This window comes from Pyrus communis, chromosome 5 (assembly GCF_041283825.1).
Source record: "Pyrus communis isolate YQ-2024b chromosome 5, ASM4128382v1, whole genome shotgun sequence".
NCBI classification, from domain to species: Eukaryota; Viridiplantae; Streptophyta; class Magnoliopsida; order Rosales; family Rosaceae; genus Pyrus; species Pyrus communis.
In genome coordinates this window covers 32418558-32429855 of record NC_142569.1, presented here as the reverse complement: position 1 = coordinate 32429855, position 11298 = coordinate 32418558, and the positions used below count along the sequence as shown (strand labels likewise).

General features: G+C 39.3%; 2 protein-coding genes and 1 long non-coding RNA gene across 4 annotated transcripts; 1 reads left to right on the top strand and 2 right to left on the bottom strand.

Moving 5' to 3' along the window:
- Positions 1-2224: 2224 nt before the first annotated feature.
- LOC137726885 (putative serine/threonine-protein kinase At1g54610) lies at positions 2225-6701 on the bottom strand. 2 transcript variants are annotated; one of them, XM_088694978.1, is made up of 8 exons: positions 6043-6694; positions 5250-5531; positions 4845-5162; positions 4519-4740; positions 3881-3975; positions 2961-3060; positions 2748-2864; positions 2225-2633 (listed from the first exon to the last, which is right to left on the bottom strand). In XM_088694978.1, the coding sequence occupies exons 1-8, from the start codon at positions 6469-6471 to the stop codon at positions 2355-2357; spliced, it is 1842 nt and encodes a 613-aa protein (XP_088551104.1). In that variant the 5' UTR covers positions 6472-6694; the 3' UTR covers positions 2225-2354. The 2 variants fall into 2 exon arrangements, with proteins under 2 accessions (XP_088551104.1, XP_068321938.2); XM_068465837.2 differs by lacking the exon at positions 2748-2864 and having other exon boundaries at positions 2225-2651; positions 6043-6701.
- A 1053-nt stretch (positions 6702-7754) lies between these two features.
- On the top strand, positions 7755-8782 carry LOC137725957 (uncharacterized). Its single transcript, XR_011067567.2, has 2 exons — positions 7755-7894; positions 8329-8782. It is a non-coding gene; the product is annotated as an uncharacterized LOC137725957 (long non-coding RNA).
- A 740-nt stretch (positions 8783-9522) lies between these two features.
- Positions 9523-11074, bottom strand: LOC137725956 (light-harvesting complex-like protein OHP2, chloroplastic). Its single transcript, XM_068464803.2, has 2 exons — positions 10461-11074; positions 9523-9858 (listed from the first exon to the last, which is right to left on the bottom strand). The coding sequence occupies exons 1-2, from the start codon at positions 10916-10918 to the stop codon at positions 9744-9746; spliced, it is 573 nt and encodes a 190-aa protein (XP_068320904.1). The 5' UTR covers positions 10919-11074; the 3' UTR covers positions 9523-9743.
- Between the last annotated feature and the right edge of the window lie 224 nt (positions 11075-11298).

Genomic DNA, 11298 nt, shown 5'->3' with positions numbered 1-11298 from the left:
GAACAATGCACATAACACTACAAGCACTCAACACAACCAAGTTCAACAAAATATACCTTTAACACAACCAAATTCAACAATATACCCTAACAAACTGTCAACAGGTTTTCATAACTATATATCTGCCTGAACAGAGCACCATGACTTAAGCAATATCAAGTTAATTCATAAGATTAAGGGTGGGCGCTTGGATCCGAAAACCGAAACCGAAACACGAATCAAATCGGATCGCACCGAACGGTTTGGTTTTGCGGTTTTGAAACGGTTGCGGTTTTGAAACCGAACCACGGCAAAGAAAACGGTTTGGTTTCGGTTTTGAGTTTTCAAAACCGCACCGAACCGAAACCACGCCATATATCCTACTAGTTGTGATGTTATGTTGCGTGGGTTTGTATGCATGTATCCTTGCTAGTATTCGGCATTTTCAATGTGGATCCTTACTACCATTCTTTCACTCGTTTGTGCTGCTATGTGTGTGGTATACATTGCGCTATCTGAAACCTGCTATGTGTGTGGTATAATTGATAATGCCAATGGTAGTAATTTTAAGTACCTATGAAAGGCTGGATCACATATATCATTAACACTTTAACCCAAAGTTAGCCTCATTATTTCCAATAGATGGTTTCCTTCTCCAAAACAATGGACAGAAACTGAAATATGCCAATGGCAAGGAAGATATTACTCTGCTTGCAGATAGCATCGAAAAGTATGTTAAAAGTGATAACATCTGGTTGACATTCAGGCTCTTGACAATTTGACAAAGCATTTCTTTGAAAAGTTTCAATCCTTACTGCCATTATAATTGATAAATGTGTTGTATGGTTTACCTCGTAATGGTGCTACGTTATTTCTGCAGTTTCGGTGCAATTTTTCTGCAGTTTAGGTGCAGTTTTTCTGCAGTTTTGATGCAGTTTTTTCTTTTTTTTTTTTTTTTTTTTTGCAGTTTTGCTGCATTGTTGTTGTTGTTTTTGCTGCATGTTCATTAATTAATATATGAGGAAAATAAGACCGTCTTATACTTAAATAGGTGTATATTTTAAATTGTACATTTTTTCCTCAAAAACCAAACCGAAACCATTTGAAACCGCACCACACCAAACCAAACGGTTTGGTTTCATTTCGGTTTTGGCTTCAAAACCGCACTAAACCACACCTCAAAAAGTTTCGGTTTCAGTTGTGGTTTCACTCGAAACCGCACCGAATTGCACCACGCCCACCCCTACATAAGATTACAGAAGATTTCATCAATACAAATTAATCCTAACTTAACGCTATTACTTCAAACAAAACAAAAGTGAACAATATAGGCCCTATACACAACATGTCTACAAAACTTCATAAATCCACTTCTCAACCAAATTTCCCAAAATCTCATATATAACTACCAATTTCAACTAATTTCATCAACGAACATGCATAATTAACTTTTAACACTACATTATTTAATCAAATTAAAAGAAATAACAAAATCTTTTTCTAGCATTCCATTTTCCAAACTCGCCAAATTTGAAATTGACTTTACGGATTGAATATTGTGCAAGGACTCTGAACACGACTTGAACGAAGTAAGCACCACATCCTTTATGCCGAACCACTGGAAAAATTTTGAACCAAATTCGCCTGAGTTTCTAAAGTGTTGTGTGGAAGTCCAATGATTTTCGAACGTCGGGCCGGAGATGACAACCACTAATGGAAGGAATTTTTCGAACGAGAAGGCAGTTTTTGGACGGGTAGGAAGTTTTCGACCGGAAAGGAATTTTGAAATTGTTGGCGGGAGGGGAGAGCTTTGGGTGAAGGAGACGACAAATTTAAGAAGGAAACTGTTTTTGGGGCAGATTCTCTGCTCTTCCACTTCTCATACACTTCCATCATCTTCCTGTTTATGTGGTCACGGTTAACCCACGTCAATATTTTATATTGATTTTTTTATAAAGATAATAAGAAAAAAAAATGTGGCTTAACCGTAACCGCACAAACAGGAGAGAATGAAAGTGTGGGAAAAGGAGAGCAGAGAATCTGCCTCCGTTTTTGGGTACCATTTTTAATTTAATAACGGGTCATTTATGACACTGCTTCACTCTAAGCTTGTTTTTAAGAATTCTACCGGCCATATGAAGGAACTTTCGGGTTTCAACAGAGACCTTGCCGTCATTGGCCGTAAAGAACAGAGCGTACGCTATCTTGGCCGGAAAACTAAATCAAGCCCCTAAACACAAAACCCTAATCACAAAATCATTGCATTATACACGAAACCAAAAATTCATGATTATTCATGTTGGTCAATCTCAATAGAGGGAAAAGGACTACAAGAAAAAGACACGGAGCAGCTCTACATGCTCATCCAATGGGGCCTAATCATCAAGAGCATAATCTTCTAGCTCCCTTGGATTGAACCTTCTGAACTCTCTAGTGGATGCAGACCTGTTAATCTGATTGTCTTTGCTGGTGGCACGCGCTTTAGATTTGGGTAATGGGGGTAGGTTCTTGACGTACTTGGTAGCACCCGAAAGGCCTTCAACTGGTGAGAGGGAGAAGATCGGGCTTTCCTTCCGGCCTGCCTGGTTTGCACTGGAGGAGTTGCTACTGGTAGTGCTACCTGGCTCACTTTCAAAATTTGAATAAACAGTTTTCTCCTGCTCCTGCAAACCCTGTATACATATTACGTAATCTTTAGTAATCCAATCAAAGATATAGACCCTATATACATATCTCTAATGTCTCATGATCAGAAAGATGTGCCGAACAGTATAGGTGGGAAGGGCTAGACGAGGCTCCTCCCCGACGTTGTCGTATCTTCTTCCTTCTTTTCTTTTTATTTGAACCTTTTCTTTTGCCTTCCTCTTACATGCATGATAGGTTGGCTAGCCTCAGTTAATTATGTGAATTGTTCGTGCGCCAAAAGAAAAAAAAAAGCCACAAGGGTCCCCTGAAATTTGAAAGTAAGGAACTATATTTACCTGGTTGGAAGATGCAGAAGTTTCTTGTACTTTCTCAGCAGATACATCTTGTCTCTGGCGCTCACGTGTTCGAGACCGTCTTACTTTAGAATTCCTAGACCTGATAAAAGGAGAAACATAATCAGTTACCTCAAGCAATGAAATTCACATTAGGAAACATTTTCCAAGTACATTAAAGCAAACATATCATGGCTTAGAAAATAATTAGCACCGCCCATTACAAGCTACTACCTGATTCCAGTCAGTAAAAGATCTAAATATTAAGTTGATTACGAATTCGATTAATTAAAACTATGCCTAAATGGTTTCAAGGCTTTGATCCATACAGGTTAGTACATAACTACTATATCCCATTCCTTCAAATTTCACCATTTTATGAGAATACAGGCAGTCTTTCCTTTAGCAGACTAGATCAAATGTCTTCTTTCTTCACCTTTACTTACTTTGCACCTCATCCCTTATGTCGAGAGAGTTAAAACACTAACGAGGGTACTTTAATGTTGGTTATTTAGGGGTTAGTGTTTTAGCCATGGATCAAATAGTACGAGATCAACTACTTGATCGCTTTTTTTTTTTCTGGTCAAATACTTCAGTTTAAATTTTTATTTAGTTGTCATAGCATATGTGTGCGTGTGTACTCATGGGCTTCAGACACTGGGATCATGCATCCTCTAATCTGCTAAGTCTCGAAATCACACACTACCATACAATTGGAGGATATACTCAGTGTGATATCTACAGCTTTGTACATGAATCGGTTCTTGCACTTTCACAGTTAGTGCAAGCAGAATCCATCAGAGACGTTAGTGGACGGAACAGAAGGAAGACCAAATTCGATTAGAAAGCCAGGTTAATGACATTGAACCAATTAACAGGATGTTTATGTCATCTATCTTACATAAAGGAAAGCATCAACTTACTTTTTCTGCACATTGGCTAATTTCGGTTCTTCATCCTCATTGTAGATCATAGGTAGACCGGAAAGTTCACATGCTAAGGGGCTTCTGAAAAAGAACTGTAAGCAGAAGTCCTTTTTAGTATATAATACTCACAAATTAACTCACGAGTAAAACATGTACTTGCAAGACAAACTCAACACCAAAAACAAGAATTCATACTCTTGTCATGGATTCCTAAAACGTAGGGGGAGGGGGAAGCTAAACTGAAAAGAGATGCTTTTCAATTATGTACAACTTTTTCTACTGATCAAGTGAAATTTTTATGACGACCAGTAGTACATTACAATTCAGCATGAGATATCTTAAACTTGCAATTCTGAACATAGATCGATAGCCTTATACCTTTGTACTGCCTCAAATTATCAGCGAGAAGAAAATACTAAGAACAATAAAGTAAAAGACAGAGAATAAACGTTTAGCAAAATAACTTGCAGCAAACTGATGTGTTTTATAACCAAAGTATATTATTCATAATTGTAGACTCAAGCGTATGCAAATAGAAGAAAAAACGCTGGTCGCAATCTTAAGGACACAAGTTACTTGAATAGCATGAAATTGGTACAAAACACTTCATTGTAAAACTTTCAATTTGTACTCACTTCGTTTCTGAGAGCCGAAGATGCAGAGCCACGATAAACAGGATCTAAAGCAAGAAGAGTGCTCAACAGACCCAAAGAAGAAATAGGGAAACCCTTGAAAGCTTCTTGAAGACTGGGTTTGTATGAACGTGGAGGTCTAAAAGTTGTAGACAGCTTCAATCTTTTCCAGTATTCCTCTGACGGAGTGCCACAAAGCCTGAAAATCCTATGAAGTTGCTCAACCTGAAAGCAAGTAGAATGTGAGCTACTAGCCAGCAATAGTTAGATCAAATAATTGATCTTCTTGCCTGGACAAACACACATGCACACGCACAACATTGAATCACCTCTGTTCTACCAGGCAGAAGTGGTCTCCCTGTAAACATTTCAGCCAAGACACAACCAGCACTCCAAAGATCAATGCCGACTCCATAATCTGTAGAACCTAACAGTAGCTCAGGAGCTCTGTACCAAAGTGTCACAACTCGGTTTGTGAGTGGGCGCTTAGGGCTTTGAACATAATAGTTTGCAAGCCCAAAATCTGCAATTTTTAGCATTCCACTTTTATCTATCAATAGGTTTGATCCCTTGATGTCTCGATGTATAATTCCCCTCTCGTGACAATGCTGCAGACCTGAAAGTAGTTGATGCATATAGCACTTGACCTGTATCAATAATTCATGTTAGAAAATGAGAGTCCAACGAATCAAAGCATCCAAATTCAGAATCCACAAGTTAGGACAAACTTAAACCTGTGGTTCAGTAAGCCCTTCAGGGCTGGAAATAATTCTTGTCAAATCTGACACCATGAAACCAAAAACAAGATAAATGCTGTACTGCATTCTTGACGTAGCCAATCCTTCAAGCTTGACCACATTGGGATGATCCAATTTCCGTAAAAACATAATCTCTCGTGCCATAAATTTAACACTCTCGGGTTCTGATGTATCAAACCGGACCTTCTTCAAGGCAACAATTTTTCCAGAGTCCCTGTCTCGAGCCTTATACACATTACTGTAGGTTCCTTCACCAACCTACAACATAAAAAATTCAGGGGTACAAAAAAAAAAAAAAAAAAAAAAAAACCAAAGTTCAAATGCCAGTTTTTTCTCAACAATAATCCAGCCCACTAATGAATTTATATCCAAATTTATTTCTTAAACTTCTAGTGATTTTTGTAAAGACGGGCAACCCCAAAATTTAACTAGAGAAGATCCAAACTTTTCCATTAGTCGCATACTTCACTTTCAAGATTTTGTTTTCATTCATTCTTTTTTATTTCTTTCCATCTCCAATCACCCTTGTTCCTCTCACCTTCCCCCCATACACTTGTCTCATATCGCAAGCACAAAAAGTGAAAACCAAAAACGAAAAATGGTCCCTTAGCTTTTCGATTGCATCCACAAAAGCACTCAAGAATCTAAAAATATATCGGAACAACACGAATTCCAATCACTAATGAAGGAACAGAAAAACATCCATATCACACTTCTAATGAATCCAAAACATAAAAATTTGAAAGCGAGAGTTCAAAAAGAATCGAACCTTATCAAGCTTGTCATAAGAGTCAGCACTCTTGGGAACCAAGCCAGCCAAAATCTCTCTCGAAATATTATCAGTGAGCCACTTGGGCCATCCATCCACCATCTCCCCATCATCCACAGAAACTTTATGAGAAACTTTGTGACTCCCATCATCTTTCTCTCCCTCACTACCACCATTCAACACCCCCCACTCATCCGCCACCGCTGCCGCCGCATTTTCATTGCTGCTTCCGCCACTGCCAGGCTCGACATTTGAAATTCTAGCCTCACCCCTCTGCTGCTGCGGCTTAAAGGGGTCCCTATGGAACTGGCCAGTTGATCGTCTGTGACCTTTAAGGGGACCATTTGCGACGTACCCATTATCCAGTTTGAGCTTCTCTAGTCCCCCAGGAGTGGAGTTCGTGAGAGGCTTGGCCTGAACGCAGCCCATTGGCCTGTGTGTCGAAACCAGTCTGTTTGTTTTCTGAGAGTAACGGGTTGCAGAGGAGAGCAGAGCAGAAGAGAGAGCAAGAGGAGGAAGAAGACGGAGAATGAGAAAGCAAAGGAGGAGGGGTAGTAGGTGAATATGTGGGAATCTTGGCCGTCCATGGACGGCAATTTGGAGGCATACTGTGCGGGAGAAAATAGAGGTGTTTTGTCCTTGATTGGCTCCTTTCCTTGCGTTTCACTCTCAGTTGAAAATCCGGAGGACCTAAAGAGGAAGGAAGTACGATATAGCCACGTGTAAGCACGTGACAATTACTTCATTTCTTTTTAATTTTTTGTTTTGGTCATGGACAATATTTCCTCTATTGTTCTCCTTTCCTTCTTAACATCTATTTGCAGACTAAGATTATTTCATTAAAAAATTTATGATTTTTTTTTCAGTTGTTGAGACGTCTGCTCTGTTCTTGAATTATTATTCAAGTATAAATTAAGTCAGTATACTATTTTTTCAAATAAAAATAAGTCTTTAAATTTCTTAAAGGTTGTCAATTGCATCCTGACTATAAGACGCAAAACTATCCTATTCAATTTTTTGTCAATTTAAGTCACATAATTTGCATATGGTACATTTTGGAGGATAGATTGACAACTTTTAAGAAGTTTAAAGACTTGTCACTTTGTACTACGGTCTAGTAGTATTCTTTTTCATTTGTAAGTGAGATATCTTATGTTCAATTCTCGCTAAATGTGAATTTGAACTACATTATTATTAGCTCTTTGTGAGTCTTAGCTCAATCCCCCACCCTCTTACTATAGATACTATCGTTTGTAAATAAAATAAAATAAAAAAGAGTTTAAAGGCTTATTTTTCTAGACAAGAATAACATATGTGGTTAACTTTGAAAGATAAATTGCTAATTAGATTCACAATCTATATGCAATTTTAAGTGCTTCTTTGCAAGAAAATGATAGCATTATTCTTTAAAATGTGTCACGCGCAAGCTACGTGACTTAATTAACAAAAAATTAAGATTTTTTCATCAAAAAGAAAATCTCTAACCTCTAGGTCAATCAATTCATCAAAAAGAAAATCAACAGTTTCGATTATAACATTTCTACATGTTAATGGTAAATCAGAACTTTCTCATTGAAACGAGAGCAGTGTAATTTAAAAAAAAATAAAGCCCAGCCGGTCTGATGACGACACGTGATGAGATGCGAGTGGCCCAGGGCCCATGGCCTCAACCCATAGTAATACCTATTTGGTTTGGCTGCCTGACTGACGGGTGCGGACATCACAAGTCTCCCGACCAGTTTTTCTCCCAATCTTGAATCTTGACTGGTAAGAAACCCTCAAAATCCTGGAGAATAATTGGCGACACCGAGCCCCTCAGCTCAAACAAGAAAATACAAGATTCTCTTAAAAGGTATGCATATTTTTAATCTGTTTTTTTTTTAATTTGTTTTACTTGTGTAAAATGTGGGTCTTTCGCAATTAATATGGTGAAATTAGATAGAAAATCGAATCGCAGCGGAGGAAATCTATGAAACCCAGAATGGAGGTAGAAAATTAGAGTTGTAGATCATTTCTACGATGCACTATGGATATTGTGGAATTCACCGAAGCGTCTGGAGATGTGAGTTAGGCTGTTTGATTAGGGCAGTGCCGGCCTCCTTGCCCCAAGTTTGTTTACTCTTCTGCATATTAAGGTAGTTTAGAATATCGTGTTGTCAAAAAATATTAAGAAAACGTCATCAATCACACTGTATCGTATGTTGTTGAAAGCACCAGAGCTACCTTGATTTGCACCGACAGCTTTGTGAAAGTATGTAACTTGGAAAATGTTATGATGTTATCCAGGAATTTTAGTCTGTTGAGCTGAGATGTGTAACTATCAAGCTTGGGAAGACGATTCTCTGCAGGGTGAAGATTATGCACAGAGCACGGCAGATGGTGTGGATGTTGGGGAGACAAGGTGGGGAGCGCGGCTGGCAATGTTGGAAGCGCGGATAGCTCGAGTGGAGGCTAGGGTGGAAAGACTGGAGGCAAAGATGCTCTATCTGCAAAAGGGAATGCGTGTCGTTTGCGTGCTGTTTCTGTTTACTCTCATCTATGCAGTTGTCAAGTAAATGTTAGGGGTGATGAGCTGATTAGTTTCAGCTGTGTATGCTCTTCTTTTTCTGTAAAATATGTAGTTAGGCATCTGAACTCTGATGATTCTCTCAACTGCACAATTACCATTGTTCTTATGATGATGTACATGTACTTTTTAGTTTTGACATATGTGAAAGGATCCGGATTCTCTTCTCTCCCATTTTCCCTCCCCTCCAGTCCCCTCCTATTTGAACGCTCACAATTAAAGCCACATCAACATCTTGTGTTGCTTCTCTATAAAGAGAGAAAGAATAAAAAAAGAGAGCGAGTGGAGGGGACGGGAGGGGAATGGGAGGGGAGAACCCTACTCGTATTCGAAAACGAATGGACATAGGCGTTAATCAGTTTATGCATTGGAGTTTCTACTCAGATCATCCTGCCGTCATGTGTATGATCAACCTGCATTTCGAGCATTCATGAACGACTCCAAATATCACGAAACACTGCCGCAGACTTTAGTTCACCAATTTGATGTATCTTGACACGGAAAGCATTGAAAATGTGCTCTGAGGTGCTTAGTCAGTGGCGCCTGAAGGCTGTGTTTTGGGTTTTTAGTTTAGATTTTACAGTCCAACACACATGACACGCCAATGGAGTTGCGTGTAAAAATATTGACAACAAAGAATTAGTACAAAGTGCATAATGTCCGTTTGATAACATTTTTGTTTTTGTTTTCAAATTGAAGATCACAATAAAGAGAAGGGAGATGATAAAGGTGAGGAAGATGGGAAAGAAAATCCAGGGAATAATCTTATAAAACAAAAGTTAAAAAACAGTTTCAGATAGTTTTCAGTTTTAGTTTCAATTCTTGACCTCCCTCTCGACCTTCCACCCATTCTTTTAGCCGTTGTCTCTGTTTACTTGAAAAGGAAACAACCCGAAAACAAAACAAAACAAAAATGTTATCAAACGAGCTCTGAGCAACTTTTTCCACTGTTGAAGTACTGGTGAACATTGTAAATTTGCAAGTAAACAGCAGCGACAATGGCCAAGTATTTCTCGGAAATGAAATTTAAACAAATTACTCAACAAAGTTACAAGTGAAAGAGTGAATGTATCTGCACCAGCTCCAGAGAAGAGAAGGTATTGAGGCTTTTAACGCCCCGCCGCGCTGGTGTGTATCATTCCAGATCTAGAATTCCGAAATTGGAGAGAAGTATCTTTACTTGATCAACAAAGTCCGAGCCAGTTGCATACTCTGTTAGCATTCCAACAGCAAAACCGAACATTGCCCATCTGTAATGCCAAAATCACAAATACATGAGAACAAGATCAACAAACTAAACTATGCCACACAAGTGCGCAGACCCAAATAGGAAGCAGAATTCCTTTCTTTCTTTCGGGAAATCCTAGTTTGGTCGAGGATCGAAAAGAAATGACAAACTCAGACATAAAGCACAACCTGAATTCCGACTCCAAGTTAGGGAAAGCATGTTGATTCTAATGAATAATTAAAACGACAGAAGTACGGTGTCTTATTGTTTCATCATTCGAAGAACAAGCTGACTACATCACCATCCATTACTACAAATAGACGAGGCAAGGAATATAAGAAGTGTGCTAATATATAACCCAAACCCGATGATTTAACAGGTTCAGTTCGAAAGAGGGAAGCCAAAGCCAAAGAAGTAGGATGGAAGAAATCCAACTCAATGCGTGCGCTTGACATATTCCAAGCACACTAATCGTTTTGTTGGTTTCACATATAAGTGGAACTACTGCCCTTTAGAGGACGTTTTGAACGATACATAGAAGATTAACATGAACGAACCCGGCCCAAGGATGACACGCATAAATCAAGAAAGGTCTGATAGATAAACCAACTGCAAAGCTTTTACCTGCCATTGCTAATCTCATTCTTGCCAACAAAGCCAAAAAAAGGACCCTGGTTAGCTTCCTCAAGCTTCTTCTGCTTGAAGTACTCCTGAATCTCCTTAGCCTTCTGCCTCTGGAACTCCAAGGTCACCGCATTCATGTCCTCCACCATGGTCAGCCCGGAAACCTGTTCCGGCTTCGAGGGCTGCTGAGGCGGCGGAGAAGGAGACGGAGGAGAAGGAGGCGTTGGTGTGAGAGGGGAAGACGGGCGGGAGGGTTCCCGGAGAGAAGGAGCACCAGGTCTTCTGATAGGGCCTTCAGTTTGGGAGCTCCTTATGCTGAACTTGACATAGTAAGGCTTTGTTGAAGAGGAAGAAGAGAGCATAAAAGAATGGTTTGAGGAACAAGAAGAAGAATGTGAGCAGGAAGATGGTGATGCAGGTGGGGTTTTGATGCAGGGGAAGGAAGATGCCACTGACATTTTCGTGTTCTTTTGCTTTCTGAGGAATTTGGGGTTGGGATTTGTTTGTGTTATCCATTGAAGCAGATGGAGTTGGAAGTGCTCTTTGTGGATAAGGTGCGGCCAAGTTTGTGAAAAAGGAGATGCCTGGCTTCCTTCGAATTCTAATTCGAAAGTCACTCTTGTGATGCAAGACTAGTCAGGTTTGTTGGCCGCCTTGAGTTTTGCGCCTGACGGTTTATACAATCCCGAGAGACACGTGCCAGTTATTCGTCCTGTTATTTTTCGAGAAAATGATTATCATGTATCATTTTTCGCTTAGTACAAACTCATCTATAGTGACCTGTATAAAGAAATCGAGCGAAAACAACATATAGAATTAAACAAGTGTATAGGGAAAG